Consider the following 12,901-nt stretch of genomic DNA (forward strand, 5'->3'; position numbering starts at 1 on the left):
GCCACAGCCATGTGCACCCTGTGCTCCCTGTGCTGCAGCCCCAGTTCCACCTCAGGAAGGCGAGCCTTGGCCAGGACGGGGTCGGAGAAGGCGGCGGTTTGGAAAGCGAGCGCCTGGTGCTGCTTACAGACGCCTGGCTCGTAAACCAGCAATTCTAAACAGCTCCTTCTACATTCCTCGTGAAAATGCTCAAGGTTAAAGATCGCAGAGCTGGTTTGCTTTCCCCAGCGTAGCCCCCGCTCTGGATCGACTTCATCACAGCTTTCTATTAGCTCAATTATTACAATCCATAATCAGTGCACTACAATGATTCAACTTGACTTTATGTGATGAGTATCTTGCCTTGTCATGTAACAGATTGTGTGTACGTTGTATTTCTCTAAGGACCATCTGACCTTAGATATTAAATAGAAACATACTAGACCAACTGAGAAACATTTAATACATACATTTATCCCCTTAGATGTATTAAAAATTCAGAGGAAAAATAAATATTTAAGATGGTAAAGTATGTTTACCAAATGTTTTAACAGCTGCCTTTAGAGACAAGGAAATGGAATGAAATGATGGGTGTTTGTTTCACAGGGTAATGCTCGCAAAATGCACTCAAGTATCTGCTAAAGTGAGTGTGGCTGAAGGTAGTGTGGAAGGGAAGGCCTTTGGGGTGGGAGGGAAGCTGCAGAGTGAGGTCAAGTAAGGTATTGAGAGAGTCTCTGCCCACGTACATCTAGAACTGTCAGAAAAATCAGTGGTTTGTTTCTAATAAAAATGTCTTCTCCAGTTAGATCTGGGCAAACAGCCCTGCCTGAACATTGTCGTGGGCAATGTGAGCCCTTTTTGCTCCTGTTGAACTATCTGCACAGGGACCATGGACTGGAGGAGCCACATGATGGCTGCAGCACCAATGGATGGTTCTGTCAGCGAGTTTTTCTGACCCTCCCTCCCTTCTCTCCCTCCCTGGTGGAGTTGCCAGCAGCCCTTGCTGAGCTGTGTGACTGCCACACACCAGAGACAGTGGGACAGAGGGACTCAGTGAGGCACAGACCCAGCTCTCCAAATTACAGAGGAAGATGCAAGCTGGAAACCTGGGTGCCCGTCTCTCTGCTACCTATCTGACTGCCTCATCATTTCCACTGGGGACTGGAATAGGCAGGGTGGCCTTTTGTCCTCCCCTCCTGGGCTGTAATGGCCCAGGATCCAAACTTTTTCGCTCCTCAGCCTGCCCATCTCAGCACACAGGTTTAGACAGCTTCAAGAAGAGGAGATGGAGGTAGCCAAAAAACGGAGTGGTACGAGCGAATGGAGGGGGAGGTAGTAACACTCATTAAAAGAAAGAAAAGAAAAAGGGAAGGTGTATAAAATACTGAAGCCCTAAATGGTAACTTACGCACCGATAATTTACATCTGCTTTACAGGTCTATCAGTTCAGCTATCTGCTAAAAACCTTGTGCCCCAGCAACTGCTGCTTGCCACAGGAGTTCGTCTGTCTCTGAGCTGCTGTACCAAACACCTTCTGGAAGCAGCACAGGCAGATTTGCAGCTGAATCTCCACTGCAGCCCAGAACAGCCAAGAAACAACCGCCTGCTCCCCTCTCACCTGCAGCCCGAGTCAGGCTCAGTGTACACTGTGACTGATGCTCAGAATTTGGAGGAAATTGTGGCAAGCAGAGAGCATCACAAGTAGTTATGGAAAGAAGCAGCGAGTGCCCGGACACACAATAGCCTGGCACAGCTCTTGTTACAGGTCTTGTGACATCTGAATACTTAACCTGACAGTTTTATAAATGCAATGAGCTTCCTCTGTCATGATATCAGCCTGCTTGATCTCCAAAATCTCCCTGTTCTCAGGGACTGTGCTAATATAAGGGTTTGATGCTGGTTTGCAGTGGGGAGCATCACAAACATGGACCATCCCAGCTGACGGGGCACTGCCAAGGTAGATGCTGCAGCACCTGCAGACTGAGGGATTTAGGGAGATAAATGGGTATGAATATGGTACAGAAAATGGTAGAGAAGTTCATGTCCAGGCTCGGACAACAAAAACCCACTCAAGATCTGCCCCAGCTGACCTGGAGGACAAGGGAAGAACCTGATGACGGGCAGTATGAAATCTCTTGCAAGGTGACTGTCACAAATAAAATGTCAAAACTGAAATATGTATGAGAAAAATAAAAAGAACAGCTGGATCTGATCCAAACACCACTGACATCAGGGCAAGGAGCCCTGCTGCATCCAGTGGCCTTTGGAGGAAATTCTTTCGGAGGAACGAAGTGAAGTGAACAACTAAAAAAACCACAGGAACAACTTGCAATGATTCACTGCAAAATCTGACCGTGGAAAGCTGTAGTGAAAAGGCTTATCTAGGAAATGCTGACAAGCAGCAGGATAGGAGAGCCAAAGAGTGTTTGTGAATTTATTCTAGACTGGTATATGAATATTTAATTTGGCTTGAAGCCACTGGAGCAAAATGATCATTATGATGCATTAAATCTACTTCAATTTACCATTTCTTTCTAGTTCATAGATCAATTCACAGAAACTTCAACCTGCAACTATGGCTTCAGTAGAAAATAAAAATCAGCAATTCATTAAAACAGATTTGTTGTTTGGAAACTTGAGTCATTAAGAACCTGGAAATCCAGAATGATCAGTGATGTGCTGATTATAGCCAGTACTCAAAAGGAAGTCAAAGCAGTTGGAATTTCAATCTACTTTTGGAAGTTATTTCTTTATTTTGGTGGGGTTTTGTTTTTCCTTACAAGCGTCACAGCAACAACTTGGCACTTCTGTTTTCCTTATGTTTGTCTACAGAACACACTCATACACAGAAAGTGTGTTGCCGACACCTGGCTCCAAGGTGCAGTTAATGACTCAATATATATGGTCATCATGCATCAACCAAGCTTGAGAGATACCGTATGCATACCACAGTCCTTGCAAAAAGCCACTCCTAAGTGACAGGGATTCCGAATGTTTCTATTCATTAGATTTGAGAGCAACCCCCTGTACATTCATCTGCACACTCTCTATGGAAGACTAAATCCACAACCGATACAACGTCTCTGAAACGAGCACAACAGGAGATAGGAAATTTCATGACATTGCTTTTAAAAGCTGTGAAAGGAAGAACCTTCATTTTTACCTCTTGGCCCATTTCCATACTGCAAAGCTTTGTTGACTGAGCTTTGGCATCCACCATGACATTAAACATGGTGCATATTGACTGAGGGACTCGGAAATCTGTTGATCGGCTGGTTTTCTGCAGTTTTACTTCAAATGCAATCCTTGTTCTGTGAAGGAAAGTAGAAGAAGATGTGTCAGTAGCTTTTAAACATTCTGAAGCCAATAATAATAACGTGAAACAATTCTGAGAAGAGTCTGAGAAGCCAGAAAGTCGAATGCTGCTGGGAGTACCATAGTGCAATTGCTACAAATGTGCTTTTACTAGAAATTATTTTCCAGTTTAAAAAGAAACCCACTTTCCAGAATACACTCTATTTATAAAGTGTGCAATGGTTTCAGGGAAACTATGACTTTCTCATGCTTGATAAACAGTGTGATGATGTTACAAACAGCAGTGTCAACATACATCTATAATTTGGTTGCATTAGCTGGTTTATAACCACAGCCTGCCACACTAGAGGAAGCTCCTATTGCTTCCTGATATCAGCTACAAATAACAGAAACTCCTTCATCACTTGACTGAAAGGACATTGCCAGACCATTGCATTTTTAGGTCTCCATGATGGTATTTGCTTGCTAAGTTCCTAACTGTCTTATAAGTTCATAGATTCCTAATTGTCTTTTCAGTAGGAGCACACGCACATGCATCGCACAAGCCCACACCTCACTGCTCTCCTGAGGTCTCACTGAGCACAAATTTGACATCTCTGGCAGTTACAAACTGATACAGTGATACACCAAGAGCTTTGTTGGGCCAAAGACTACAGAATCTGATCCCGTGTCATATTTTGAATACCAAGGCATTTGTGACTCTAACATGGGAATGCTCTGCAGTGTGGTGGGCATTGTCTTGCCTTTCTTTGGAGCCCCTCTGCATATTCCAGAGGTAGTTCAGTAATCTAACCTAACACAGAACAATTATCACATCAGACAGAATCTGCCAACAAATTAACATAGGAGCTTCAATTTAGAAATAACAAATAATATCAGCTGCAGCCCAGGCATAACTCTGAACTTGGATGATCCCCCAAGGGTTATGCAAATGAAAACTCATTTACAAATGTGAAGCTCCCGTTCTCGGGATCAGATCTGAGTTTGTACATAGGTCCTTCTTGCCTGGATTTATTAGTTAATAGGCCTTCCTTGCAAGGTCTGCTTTCCTGACAGCCCCGAAATACAACCAAGTGCGGAAAGCGGGGTGGCTCCTCCATGGATTCAACAGTTCAGAGACAGACGCGAAGAAAAATGTTGTGTCAAACTGAAATTGCTAAAGAAACCTTAGCCAGGCCCTGTTTGCAGGTGATATAAATAGGGAAGGCAGCATATTGGTTTACATCAGCAGTGGCATTTGAACTGATTTAATTACCAGTGCCAGATTTAGCCTGGACTCGGGGACTAGAATCTTGGTAATTACTGAAAGGACCTAAGGAGACTTGGGATTTTCCATCTCCTTGCAGAAAGGAGCATGTTCCTACTTACTTATGCTCAGAACCATTATTTATAGTCATACCAGTACAAGCTGGGCCAGGTTTTTACAGGGGGGCAACACATTTGTAGAAAGGTTGAGGCAATTGGAAAAAAAAACCAACCCTGGCTTCCAAGCACTCAAACCCTTCTTCAGATGTACCAAGAAATTTGCTTATTTTTCCCAGTTACCTCAGCTGAGCTAACCTGGTTTGATTTCTACAAACCATTGCAGCTATAACTGGAACCAAGGGGCTTTGGTTCCAATTAAAGAAAAAATAAACCAAAAGTAAAAAAAAACCAAACAAAAACCAACCAAACAAAAAACCCCCCAAAACCAAAAAAGAAAGTAAGAGTTTTGCTTGTGGTGCTGCGGCAGAGCAGAGAGCAGAGTTCCAGCACTGAGTTTGCTCCTAAAGGACAGTCTGACAACTGGAGGAGAACTGAAGCTCAGTGACCAAGGATGGGCTGCTGCAATAGAGGGAGACTTGCTCAATGTCAAAGACATCATCTCACTGCACTTTAAATGCACTGGGGTTTATTCCAGGATGGTGAGAGAGCAAGTCTCATTGCCTGTCTTCCTGCCTGCATCCCAAGGACTGAATGTGCCTTCCTCTATGGTGATACTGCACATCCAAGCTGTGAGAACAGATAATAAATGTCACACTCACACTGACAGAGGGGCCAGGAAACTGTGGTATAGAACAGCCACATCACACACTGCAGCTAATACTAGCATGTACCAGCTGTACTTGACATGCATTTTTCCTCTGGTTCATCTCTTTGTCTATGCATTTCTGCACAATGAAATACATAGTTCATTTCTTCTTCTTGCCTCATCACCTCTGATACCAATGGATATAAATTGTTGTGGAGAGGTTGGAAATTTAACCTCAATATTTTGCTTTCAAAATGACAGCTGCCAGTATGTCTAGAAGGTTTTTTAAAGAAATCTCTGTTTTGGAAGACCTGCAGGTGACTATCCTATAATGTGGCTGATAATACAATAGCTTTTCTCAATCAGCAGCAGATGTGAAACCTGTGTGCCAAGATACTATCCACTTTTTCTGATAATTTTTTTCTTGTTTTTTTGTCATGGATCTGTGTTTTTTAGGTGAGTGCTGGGATCTTTCTCGGGGTTATGCCTTCAGCACTCAAGATCATCACACCAAACTGCATTTACAAAGGTTTGACTGCATGTGTAGCACTGCAAATGAGAACTATGTAAAAAGCTTGAAAAAATGGGTGATTTATTGTCTTACTGTGAAAAGGCACTCTCTAAAGTCTCAACAGAGAAGTGCTTGCTTAGGAGAATCCATAATTCACAGGCAATGGGGTGAATTCCACTTTTTAGGGTGGAACAGGCTTTCCAACGCATCTCTGCTGGGCCGAGCTGGGCTGGGGTCACTAATAAATGGTGGCTGAAATGAAATTTCCTTGACAATAAGACATAAAAACCCATTGCATCCTGTGAGCTGCTGTGAGAAACACGACTGGCTCGCTCATGGGCACGCACCTTTTCACACAGGACTCAATCATGTCACTCGCCATAAGCTTCAAGCGCTGCTCTAAGTGTTTCCCAAACTCCTCCTCAGGCCAGTGCAAATCCCGAATGAAGGTCTGTAGGGCATCAAGTTTCCAGAACATATCTTCCGAGGTGCCTGATCCGTTGCTGGCAGGGCAAAACGAGAACAAAAGTCAGAAGTGGCATCAGGCTCTTTGCAACCTGATGTGGAGACCATTCCTGCAACAAATGTAGGGCAGACAGTATTTTCATACACAGGACAATGCTGGCCATCTCCACCATCAGGATTTTGAGTTTTACCATACAGTTGCCTAATCTACCTTGCTGTCATCACCCACAAAACTTTCCAGACCAGATGAGTAAGACAACATTGAGTTACACATATTAACGGGAAGTATGGTAAAAATCAGCCTTAGTTAATAACCACATTAACATATGTGATTATTAAGAATTAAGGCCAGAAATTGTGGGAGAAAATCCTTGATCGATAATAACTGTCATACTAGGCTGTATGCAGTTATTAAGATTTAGGGTTTCATGCAATTCTCCTCCCTCCGAATTATGTCTTGAGTTTGCCTTGTCCCCCCACTGAGGCCCTGTTTCCAGGTAAGGGACAGTGCTAACAAGTGGTGAGCGAGGACACACTTTATCTCTTGAACAGCTGAAAAAAACCTGGGGTAAGTAAATTGAGCTAAGGGCACTAGGCAGCTCATATCCAGGAGTTTTGGCAGGATTGACTGCTGCACCCTTTTCTTGCAAAGGCAGTTACAGGACAATGAATTTCCATTCTTTTAAAATTTATTTTGCAACAACTTTGGTCAGCCACAAAACTCTTAATTTCTCTTCCAAGCACATATTCTTGTACCCATAGTCCTGCCCAGATGGAAGTCTTTGGTCCTGCAGAGTGTGTAGATACACCAGCTCTTTTCACAGTATAATTATATCTCAAACCTCCACTTAGAGAATAAAAATACAGAACTGGATTGCGCTCTGTTTGTGCAGAGAAATTTATGCATCCATAACCCTTTTCTCTCCCTCTCTCCTTCTCCCTCACTTTTTTTTTTTTTCTCTTCTCCAGAACAATTACCAAGGGAGCTTCAAGAGTTTCAACCCCCTCCTCGCATACCACTAATGCTAACACAGTAATTTATAAGATATTTAACACACCATGCATTACCACTTGTGCTGACATCATCTATAGAAACAGATGAGGGAGGGTGTTTCTATTGTGACAGATGCCAGCTGCATTGAGTTAATGCTAGAGGAGCTCGGAGCTAATGCAAACAGGGCTACTGCCAGGTGAGAACTGTAGTCCCAACATGCCAAAGGGGTCCTGTGGGGTCCTGGGCTTACAGTCAACGAGATAAAGAATCGTCTCGGTTGTAGGAGAAACGTATCTGACACTAAGCAACAGGTAACATGTCCTTGATGGAGGGGAAGGGTGAGTAAAAGGAAACCAGAGAGATGAAAAGATAAAGAATCAGGCATTTCCTTTAGCCAGGGGACAGGTTTGTACAACAGTCTTACATGTTCATCTACCACCAGTTTTCAGTTGTGCCTGGTTCAAACCTGTGCTTAGGTGTAAATCAGCTTTAACAGTCTAAACCCAGTTTTTGAACTGCATAAATTTACATTTTAAGTGATTTAATGTGTACAAATATAGTAATTGGTATTTACTACAACAGCAATATTCTGACATCCATTTGGTTTCAAAATTTTAAAAGTATTATTCTCAGTCTTTTTCTCACTTTTGATTAGGGCTCCATCCAAGTAAACAATATAGTATATTAATTTCCAAAATGCACTGTTCTTATTTTGCTTGTAAGCACCACAATTACTCTAATCACGCAGGCAGCTTGCAGTATACCATTGATTCTCAAGCGTTTTCAGAGGAATTATCCAATTTTCTGTCATTACATGATTCTTATCTTTTCAAGGGCAATACCACAAAGCATGCACAGAGAAAGATTAAAACTTTCATGTACTCTTTACAGACAACTGCCTAAGCTAGCCTTTAATATAGCTATCTTAGCATGAATATGAGTTGTATGGCTTTGAAACGTAAACAACCATGCTAATGTTTTAAAAGCTTTTAAAATGTATTAAAAAAAAATCTCCCATCAGTGTTTGGTTTACTTTGATTTGTTACCGGTGCTCTGCAATCCCGCCAGGTTAATGACAGAAATGTTCTGGTGGACTCCAGGTGTAGATGTAATTGCAGGTGCTTCAGTAACACTGAAGGGGGGAGTTTTGGGGGGTTCTTCAGTTTTACCTCTTAAGTGAGAGGGTAGAGGAAAAGCACCACAGTGCTGGCTGAGAACACCCTATGCCAACCCTAAACAACGCTCTAGGAATTTAGGAGGAGGATTGACAAGACGTGTGTCCATGTTGGGATGTTCACCTCAAATGACAAGATTTGGGTTGAGCCCACTGTGTACCACCCTCCACACTGCTCAGTGATGGGACTTTTAAGGGAAATCTCCTATAAGAAGAGAACTTGCCTAATCTGTGCTGAGGTTTTGTGGTATGTTCCCTCTGAGCTCCACACACGCACCCTGGGACACTTGGACGGGGAGGTGAGAGCACAGAACAAAAGGCTCCTACAGACTGACTGCTTTGGCACTGTGCCTGATTTTCTAAGCCATGATCTGAAGCTCACATTGAAATATCTTTCTTTAGTTTGTCATGGCATTATTTAGGCAGCAATGATGGCTATGGAGCTTTAATAACTCTCTGGGGCCTTCCCCAACACGAATAAAAACTGTTGCAGGGTACTGCTCTTTCTTAGATTGCTTCATCAAAATCAAGACAAAAATAATCTGGGAAATGCAGAGCTTGTATTAAACAAAATTCACTTTTAGATCTACATCTGGTCCACAGAAATTGTTTGACTGGCACTGAAATTGGTTCATCTCTTTTGGACAAAACTCTTTGCTGAGACACATAATGTCACATTGTAAGTTCGGTGGTTTGTATGTTGTTCAAACCATGGCCCACTGTTGACAGCTATTTTGTACAGCAAGATACTTGCTCAAACTCTCAGTGGGAGTTGAGACAAATTTTCAAGATTTATACAAAAAAACCCTCAAAATACACATGCCAGAAATTCACTAGTGTCTCATTCAGAAAACGTCTAATTAACTGTATCACTCTTTAAAGTTTTATGTAATGCACAGAAACAAACAATACATATCCATGCCAAGATTACTTTAAATTTAAATGAGATCTAATTTGAACTGAATACACACTCAGAATCATAAATAGCAGCCATCCATGACGGTGCAGAAAAGCTAGGCATTTGTGGGATGCCTAGTGGGATGTTAACTGGTAGATTTGGTACTTTAGGGAGATTCACATTTGGTAGATTCACATTGGGCAGATTACTTGTTAAACTCCTGTGGAAGAAACAGACAGAAAGAAAAAAATACCATAACAGTGACAATGCCGATGTAGCAGAAGCACATGACACTCAGAAACAAATCTGCAAAGTTCACAGCACAAGGACAGTTAAAAAACTAAAGCAAAACATTTCAGAAAGAAGCATGAGTATGGAAGCTTAAGTGTACTAGGTTTGCAGTCTGCAATAAAAATCAAGTTCCTAAAAAAACCCCCAAAACAAACCAGAATGGAAAGAAGAATCACAAAGTAGCAAATTAAAAAAGTACTCAAACATCCATGAAAATAACTCCACCTTCAAGTCCTGATACCATTTCAAAGTGCTGAGAGCAGCCTTTCTTCCAAAAAATCTCTCTTGTAAGTAAAAGTTTCAGTTCTTACACACTTAGGTTGGATGAAAGAGCTAAACTAAGAGATCTGCTAAAGAATTAGGAATTGAAATAACGAATAGATCTTGCCACTGAATTCAGAGGAGTCAGGCTTTCTCTGCAGAACCTCTCTTTGTCTTAGGCCCTATAAATAACAAAGAAGGGCTAATCTGGAGTGATGAAACAGTGAACTACAAGGTTCTTCCTCAGTGAAGACTGTGCCCTGATCCTCCCTTGCATTCCTGGGTGTGAAAAAAATGGGTCCTGCAGGTTGCCCAGCCCTCATATGTGCACTGTGAATAAACTGCACTTCATAAATAAATCCAGGACTGGTATGTAACTGTTTCTTGGCTGGAAATGGGCCATGAGGTGATTAAGACATTCAAAGGTTAATTTATGAAGCATGTGTACTTGGGCATCATGACTTCAATCAGTATTTTCAGATGTGCAACTGTTATGCAAAAGTGGGTGAGTGTCTTGATTTAATGTAACATTCTCCCCTAAGACAACCTGTGTGTAACAGCACCTCATGCCCAAAGTCTGGAGTCCACCCTGACATATTTCAGTGTGCTAGGTCTCTAAATGTTATTAATTGGTCTAAATCTGTTTTAATGGGTATCTCATCACAGCTCATGTTTTACGTGCAAAATAAAAACATAATGGTATTTGGGAATCAGCAAAAGATAGAACTCAATTACCCAACTCCCATGTCTCCTGGCTCACAGAAGAGGGGCCAGTTTCCAAGGAATGTCTTGTTTCTGCCTTCACCCAGTAATGCTGTATGGCCCAGTGGTACACAACCCATAGGTGGTTTTACAGTCCCATAAGAGGAACAAAACCAGATATTTTGACACTGTTTTCACTGGATCGTTACCTGGGCTCAGTGAAAATGGAATCAGGGCTTCAGGATTTCAGCTTCACTCTGCACTGCTGAAGCTACTGAAAGCTTTTCTATTGATGTACACTGCTTCAGCATCCAAACTTCCCTGTCTCAGTCACTGCATCAGGATATGCCACCTCTGGAGGCCTCTCCCATTCCCCTGGATTAAATTAGTTACTGTACAGGCAGCATAATATGGACTGTTAGGAAACTATCAAATTATACACTATGTCTTTCAAGGCATATTCAAATCTTAGCAATCTTCCTGAGCCACATTTTGAACTTCATTTCTTACTGCAAGTTTTATGGATCAAACCCCAAAGTAATGGAAACTGAGCTGGCTGCACTGAATAAATGTTTCCTAATGCAGCAGACGATGTGAACCACACCTCTGCAAGAGCTCAGCCTGTCATTGGTGGCAAATACTAGGGAATACACTTCATTCTTATTCTCCCTTTGTGAATAAAATCCCTTGTTGGGGAGAAAAATCACAAATCAAAGTATTCGTCTAGTGAAAAAAACACAACTATGTTCTTATTTTTTTTTCCTTATATACTTCTTAGAAGATTTGATTTCCTGCTATCTTGTTTGTCGTCTTTGTCAGGCAATAAGCAGACAGGAGAATTCACTACCATCACAAAGATGCCCATTGTTTCCATTCATACTATATCTGCTGATAAGATGATATGACTATTGAATGAGACACAGACTCCATAGTGATTGAGAGAGTGTTAAATCTTCAGAACTGGCAGTGCATGTGGTTAGATACTGATACGGAATGAATAAAGAAATAGCAAGAGGTGGACAACATATAAATGTATAAGGAAAAGCAACTTAAATAACTTAGCCAGATGGTAAATACATAAATCAGAGGACCTTTGGTTTTAATATTAAAATTCAAGAAGTGACAGTGTTATATTAATAAAAACACTGTATTAATAAAATATGACTTCTAGAGTAAACAGTATACTATATTCACACGGAAACATATTTCTTTTATACAACACATTATTTTGCTGATGCAAGAATATGTTGCAAGAATAAGTTAGTATTCTTAAAACAAAACAAAACAGCAAAATAATGGAGTATATTATGTTAAGATACAGTTGCTAATTTAAAAAATATTCTCCTGAATTGACATGCACAGTTTTGCAGGTTCAACCGATCTAATTATCTGACTAACAGTTGCAGTGAGACCTGTAAAAAATGATTAATATTACCAACAAATGTTCCATAAAGCCTACAGTTGCTCAGACCATAAAACTACAGGTCCAAGATGAGAAACCGTTTCTAGAAGCCAGCCATGCCTATTTAATATAGATGGCTAAATATAACCTCAGCCATCAGGCAGGGAATGTGGGCATTTGCATCAACAAGATGAGGGCTGTCTGATTTAAGACGACTCAGCTTCAGGACTGGATCCTGATATGTTTGATAAAAGACGCACGCTCTGGAGCTGTACTGCTTGTTTTCTTGGCTTCTTCTGCTTCAGCCCCGTTTGTGTCTGTTAGCTGTGAAAATGGCTTTCACCTGTACTGTCTGCTGGGAAATTCTCAGTGCAAACAGACTGGCAACGTCCCCCTGGACAACATCCCAACGCTCACACGGTACTGCAGCACCGATCACACGGAACACGTCCAAAGGCACCGGGGCTGCTCCTGTAGAGCTGCCCTAGTAATGAAAGGAGGGCAGAAAAAATCACAGTATTTTTACTGAGCTGTCTCCTGGGTTCAGAATAGAGCTAAATGAGACTCTTGGCCATACTTAAATGCTCAGTTCCTACGGGATGCCTGAAACGATTTAGTGAGGGAAGATGCAAACGCCTGTCTCTTCCATCCCTATAAACACTTAAAACCTCACTGCTGAGGCTGAGCAAATGCTCAAGAGCAAATCTTTTCACAAAAGCCTTGATGTGAAGCAAAGAGCTTGGTAGTGAAGTAGGCAGTCAAATCTGTGCTCTTCCTGTGACTGACACCCAGAATAGTAACAAAAATACTCACTTTCACTACAACGGTGCTTCTTTTAAGGGGAAACATTTTCCACTGGCATTTTGTAGTTGTACAACCTTATAAAGTGATTAATATA

The 12,901-nt window shown here is 41.7% G+C and overlaps 1 protein-coding gene across 25 annotated transcripts in view; it reads right to left on the reverse strand.

The window, feature by feature from the left end:
- The window catches only part of CADPS (calcium dependent secretion activator), a 211,808-nt gene that overhangs the window by 33,822 nt on the left and 165,085 nt on the right, over positions 1-12,901 (reverse strand). For 15 of the 25 annotated variants that reach the window (XM_027722969.2, XM_027722966.2, XM_027722964.2 and 12 more), the window contains 3 exons: positions 9,421-9,567; positions 6,164-6,319; positions 3,143-3,290 (listed from right to left, as the gene is read on the reverse strand). In XM_027722969.2, coding sequence (XP_027578770.1) covers positions 3,143-3,290; positions 6,164-6,319; positions 9,421-9,567 — 451 coding nt within the window. The remainder of the gene's footprint in view (positions 1-3,142; positions 3,291-6,163; positions 6,320-9,420; positions 9,568-12,901) is intronic. The other 10 variants (XM_027722983.2, XM_027722972.2, XM_027722979.2 and 7 more) reach the window with 1 other exon arrangement.

The sequence above is a fragment of the Pipra filicauda genome, unplaced genomic scaffold, assembly GCF_003945595.2.
Source record: "Pipra filicauda isolate LSUMZ 115617 unplaced genomic scaffold, ASM394559v2 scaffold148_size1903560_pilon, whole genome shotgun sequence".
In the NCBI taxonomy this organism is placed as follows: Eukaryota; Metazoa; Chordata; class Aves; order Passeriformes; family Pipridae; genus Pipra; species Pipra filicauda.